The 4,458-nt window shown below is 38.0% G+C and overlaps 3 protein-coding genes across 3 annotated transcripts; all 3 read right to left on the bottom strand.

Annotated features, from left to right (window-relative positions):
• Positions 1-991: 991 nt before the first annotated feature.
• Positions 992-1,447, bottom strand: LHYA1_G009168 (uncharacterized protein; the record flags this gene model as incomplete). Its single annotated transcript, XM_031154072.1, has 3 exons — positions 992-1,216; positions 1,313-1,411; positions 1,442-1,447. 3 exons carry the CDS (start codon positions 1,445-1,447, stop codon positions 992-994), a joined length of 330 nt encoding a protein of 109 aa, XP_031000876.1.
• Positions 1,448-2,350: 903 nt separating this feature from the next.
• LHYA1_G009167 (uncharacterized protein) lies at positions 2,351-2,752 on the bottom strand (the record flags this gene model as incomplete). The annotated part of the gene is made up of 2 exons (XM_031154071.1): positions 2,351-2,569; positions 2,720-2,752. The coding sequence occupies 2 exons, from the start codon at positions 2,750-2,752 to the stop codon at positions 2,351-2,353; spliced, it is 252 nt and encodes an 83-aa protein (XP_031000878.1).
• A 491-nt stretch (positions 2,753-3,243) lies between these two features.
• On the bottom strand, positions 3,244-3,489 carry LHYA1_G009166 (uncharacterized protein; the record flags this gene model as incomplete). Its single annotated transcript, XM_031154070.1, has 2 exons — positions 3,244-3,332; positions 3,396-3,489. Coding segments are annotated over 2 exons (183 nt in total), but the record flags the coding sequence as incomplete, so codon positions are not given.
• Positions 3,490-4,458: the final 969 nt, after the last annotated feature.

Below are 4,458 nucleotides of genomic sequence, written 5' to 3'. Positions count from 1 at the left end.
TAAATAAATAAATAGACCCGTCTGAGTAGTATAATACCTGATTTAGTAGCTATGTCCGCATTTAGCGGCGGTGTGCTATAGCAGTTTCCTCTTTTAGCAATTTAGCGATTTATATGTCCTAGGGGATAGAGTGGTCCTATGGGGTAAAGTAGAAGTGGTATATAGGTTTGATTTTGCTACTAAGTAGAGGTGTAATAGTTCTAGTAATCATCTAAAGTCCGTATCCTAAATGGCTAGATTTGGCAATTTAGCGATTTACTAGGTAGTCTGGACTTAGCTTAGCTAGCTGAAAAGCGTATTTGCGGGTGGCTATATCTAGTTATATTACAGGCGGTGAGAGGCTAGCTTCAACTTCCATGGCCTGAATTAGACTAGTCTAAAAAGTGCCTAGGATTTTGCATAGTGCTAAATTCTAGAGGTGCTATAAGTAGTCTTTTATATATGCTTAGCCTTGCTACTAAATTAGTAATATATAGTCAGATATGCTAGTAATACAAGCTAGGTATAGCTATCTAAAAGTAGTAGGACTAAGCCCTTATTTGCTATTAGCTAGCCTGGATATACATCTAAATATAGACTTAGCCTTAGTAGTACGGATAGTAATATGCTCCTTAAATTATAATAGAGCATTAAAGTAAATGCTAAGCCACTTAACTATCTGCTTTAGGAGGACTATAGTCCTATCTAGGAGTATAAGAGACGCTAGCTTAGCGCATTTGCCTGTACTAAAGTGAATTAGTTTAGACTTTTTCAGGTCAAATTAGATTACGTTTTTACTAGCTAGCTAAAATAGCTCTTTAGCTACTAGCTGCAGTATCTTAACGTTTTTATAGGGGCTAGTTAATATATAAGAGAGAGTAATATCGTCTACATAAGAGATAAATTTGACTGCACGTGACCTAAATAGGCCTTATATATAGATCAGAAAAAGGATAGGCGAAATCGGACTTCCTTATAGGATTCCGGTCTAAATAGGCTGGTTTTTATCCGATTATCCGTTAAATAGAAGCTTAAGTGACCGCCCGCTTATAAAGGATGAGACCCACTTAATAACCGAATCGGGAAAGGCTAAATCCTTAAGAATTGTAAGTAGCCAGTTCTTGGATACGTAGTTATATGCCCCTTTTACGTCTAGTAGAAGCGTACTAGTAATTTTATTTCGTAGCTGATTCGTATGGACATAATCCGCTAGCATAGCGCCTACGTCTATAGCCGACTTTTTAAGTCGGCCACTGATTTAGCTAGGATGCAGCAGATTTAGTGTGGTTTCAGCTAAGTAAGCTAGTCGCTTAGCTAGGATCCTTTCACTCACTTTACCTAGGCAATTTAGAAGTGAAATCGGCCAATACGCGCTAGGCTGTTTATAGTCTAGCTTATTATTTTTTCGTAGTATAGCGCAATTTGCTTGGCGCTAGCACTTCAGATAATAGCTAGTATTTACTAGCATCTTAAAAAGAAGTAAAATCTAGGAAGGGTATGCTAAATATACGTGGGTAATAATAGTCTAGGTAATATAGTCCGGGCTAGGGCTAGTAGATTTGATTTTACTAGAATAGGCTTATTTCACTTTATCTAGTGCTAGCTTTAGCTACTACTACTAGTCTAAGGCGGTATATAACGTCTAATTTAGGCTAGCTGTTTTAGGAGGTAGAGGGAAAAGCGTCTAGCGGAAAAGGTTATATTTAGCAGTAAATATAGTTATAAATTAGGTGGTAGAAAGCTTTAGATTTAGGACTAGCTCTAACCGCCTTAACTTTATATAGGCTAGGGCTTTAAAAATCGATTTAGAATCCTTTTTCTTTAAGAACTAGTTCTAGTAATCCTTTTTCGCTATTTTAATAGCCTGGAAGTATATACTACAGGCGCTAGTATAGCGCTCATTTAATTAGCTAGAAAATGCTCACTTAGAGGCCTCTCTAGTCCGATTCATATCGCATCAAAGTAATTTTAGTAAATCGTTCCACTAAGGCTTAGCATATAGCGCTAACTGGATTTAGGGTATAGCAATATATGCAGCGTATAAAATAGCGCTAGTATAACGTTCCGCCATATCATCTAGACGGTCTAGGGTTACTTTATAGCTGCGTTTTACGTTAATTTGTTCTAAGCTTTTTAAGCTTAAATTAGAGGTTAAAATGTAGCTATAGGCCTATAGCTTATTTTAGAGCAGTAATAGCTAGCAGAAAAGTTTTTCCCTAAATTTAGTCCAATCTGCCCGTTTTATATCAAAACGGGTAGTTTATAGATCCGCTAGTCCTATTCAGGAACCGTTAATAGTAAATATAATCCTAAAATAGTCCAAGCCTATATCATCTACTATAGCCCAGTCCTAAATATGATTAGCTATAGATCAATGCGCTAGCGTAAGGTTGATATTTATCGGCCTAGCCATATGCAGACAATAGAAGGTGCTAATACTAGGGGTATTTAAGAGGGCTAAATCATAGTAGTCGATCCAGTCTACTAGCGTATTGCCTTCTTCGTCACATGCCTTATATAGGGGGTCCCACCACGGGTTATAGGCATTAAAGTCTCCGCAAAAGACTAAATTAAGAGGCAGTAAGAGCTGCTATAGGCATTAGGCTAGCGTATGGGTGTCTAAATCGGGTAATTAGTGCTTTTTGTTGTAAATATTATAAATCTTAATCACATGATCTTAATCTATAACGTCTAGGGCTTAAAAGTCTGAATCGTTTAGCAAATCCGAGGCTAGGACAACCCTAGAGCGGTATGACCTGGCAATATAAGCCATTGTGCGTGGTGTAATGTCTAGGCTAGGCCTATTTAGGAAGAGTTAGGTGAATAAGAGGTAGGAAATCAATCGTATTTCATCTGCATCACGTATAATAAAGGGCTCTTAAACTAGTATAATATCTATATCTAGCTTAATTGCTACTTATAGCGCGGATTCTATATTATAGGCAGCTGAATTCAGATTTACTTAGAGGATTTTAGTGCTAGCATCTATCATAGAGAGGACATGGGAGCCTTTAAGTGGATACTCTAATAGACTTTATATAGAGCGGAGCTAGCCGCATGTGGACCTCTGCAATTGGCGCATTTATATGTTAGGTGATCATATCTACCCTTAGCATTACATATAGAGCATGTATGCTATTTTATCTGATGTTTTTCCCTATATAGCTAGCACTTAGCCTCTTTATAGCAGTAGTGTGATAAGTGTTTATAGGCTTAACACCTAATGCATTAGGCGGTGGGACGTGTCATATAGTGTTTTTCGCATTATATAGAAATGCCAGCTATATATAGCCTATTTCGGACGGCCGCGCTAGCCTCTTCAGGCGTAGCAAATGCAATTGCCATAGATCCAGCTGTCTATTTTAGGCGATTTTCGGCTAATGTGATCCAGTATAGCTATCCTAAAGGGGTTAGACCCTTATTAAAAGTCCGTATTTCGTCCTTAACTAGCTCTATGCCTTCCAGACAGTTAAAAACGGAAGTGGGGATCCCGTGGGCAATGATTTTATGCTATGTAATATCTTTCTAGGCGGTGTAGCCTAGTATTAAATGCATCCAGATATCAGTTTTAGCAAGTAGGAAGTCAGCTAAGTAAGCCTCTATAGTTGTAACCACTAGATTAGCCTAAAGGGACTTAGATACTAAAAGCACTATAGGGTCTTTCACTCCTTTACTAGCAAAAGCTCTATTTAGAGCATTGCAGGCAGTAAGAGGCTGAAAATTGTCGTTTTGGACTATAGTATCCTTAATTAGGATCACGCGGCGGCTGGTAAGAGGCTTCTTTATGGCTAGCTTTAGCGGTAAGGACTTTTTAGCAGAATTGACTAAAATCTAGTCCGAATCAGGGTTAGCAGACTCAGCTGCAGCTGCATATATCCGATTTTAAGTGGTTTTCAGCTAGGGAGCGATTTTCGGCCTGTTTAGGCGGTTTAAGACGGCTGCGCTAGGCCCTTTCAGGTTAACTTGCAGGCGGGTAGTCGGTTTTAGGGCAATTTGCCAGGCGGTGGCTTCTAGCTTTTAACTAGCAGATTCCATATACGTGATCTTATTAGCTAGAATGGCTAAAACCTTCTTGATAGAGCCTTTTTCGAGGTATTCACAGAAGATTTCAATTAAATCAAGTATTTGGTCCTATTTTAGGCGGTCTGGTTTAGCAGCCGCAGCTTTAACTAGGAGGTCACGTGCCTCTGCAATAGCCTTATTTAAAGGTGAATCCATAGTAAACCTTAGATTTTTAGCCGGATTAGGAAGCGGTATAGCTAGTCTCTTCTTTATAGTAAAAGTAAAAGCGTTGCTATAGTAACTATTTTATTATTTATTAATATTTTAGTAGCTATAGCTAGTAGAAGAGGCTATATATATAAAAATAGATACGTCTAACACGACTTTTAGCTAGTTGCTATCCCACGCCGGGCCTTCTAGCTTATCTATACTAAATAATATATTATATATAGTATCTATTATTATATTATTATCTTC

Source organism: Lachnellula hyalina, assembly GCF_007821495.1.
Source record: "Lachnellula hyalina strain CBS 185.66 chromosome Unknown contig00390, whole genome shotgun sequence".
In the NCBI taxonomy this organism is placed as follows: Eukaryota; Fungi; Ascomycota; class Leotiomycetes; order Helotiales; family Lachnaceae; genus Lachnellula; species Lachnellula hyalina.
This window is presented reverse-complemented; position numbering and strand designations above follow the sequence as displayed.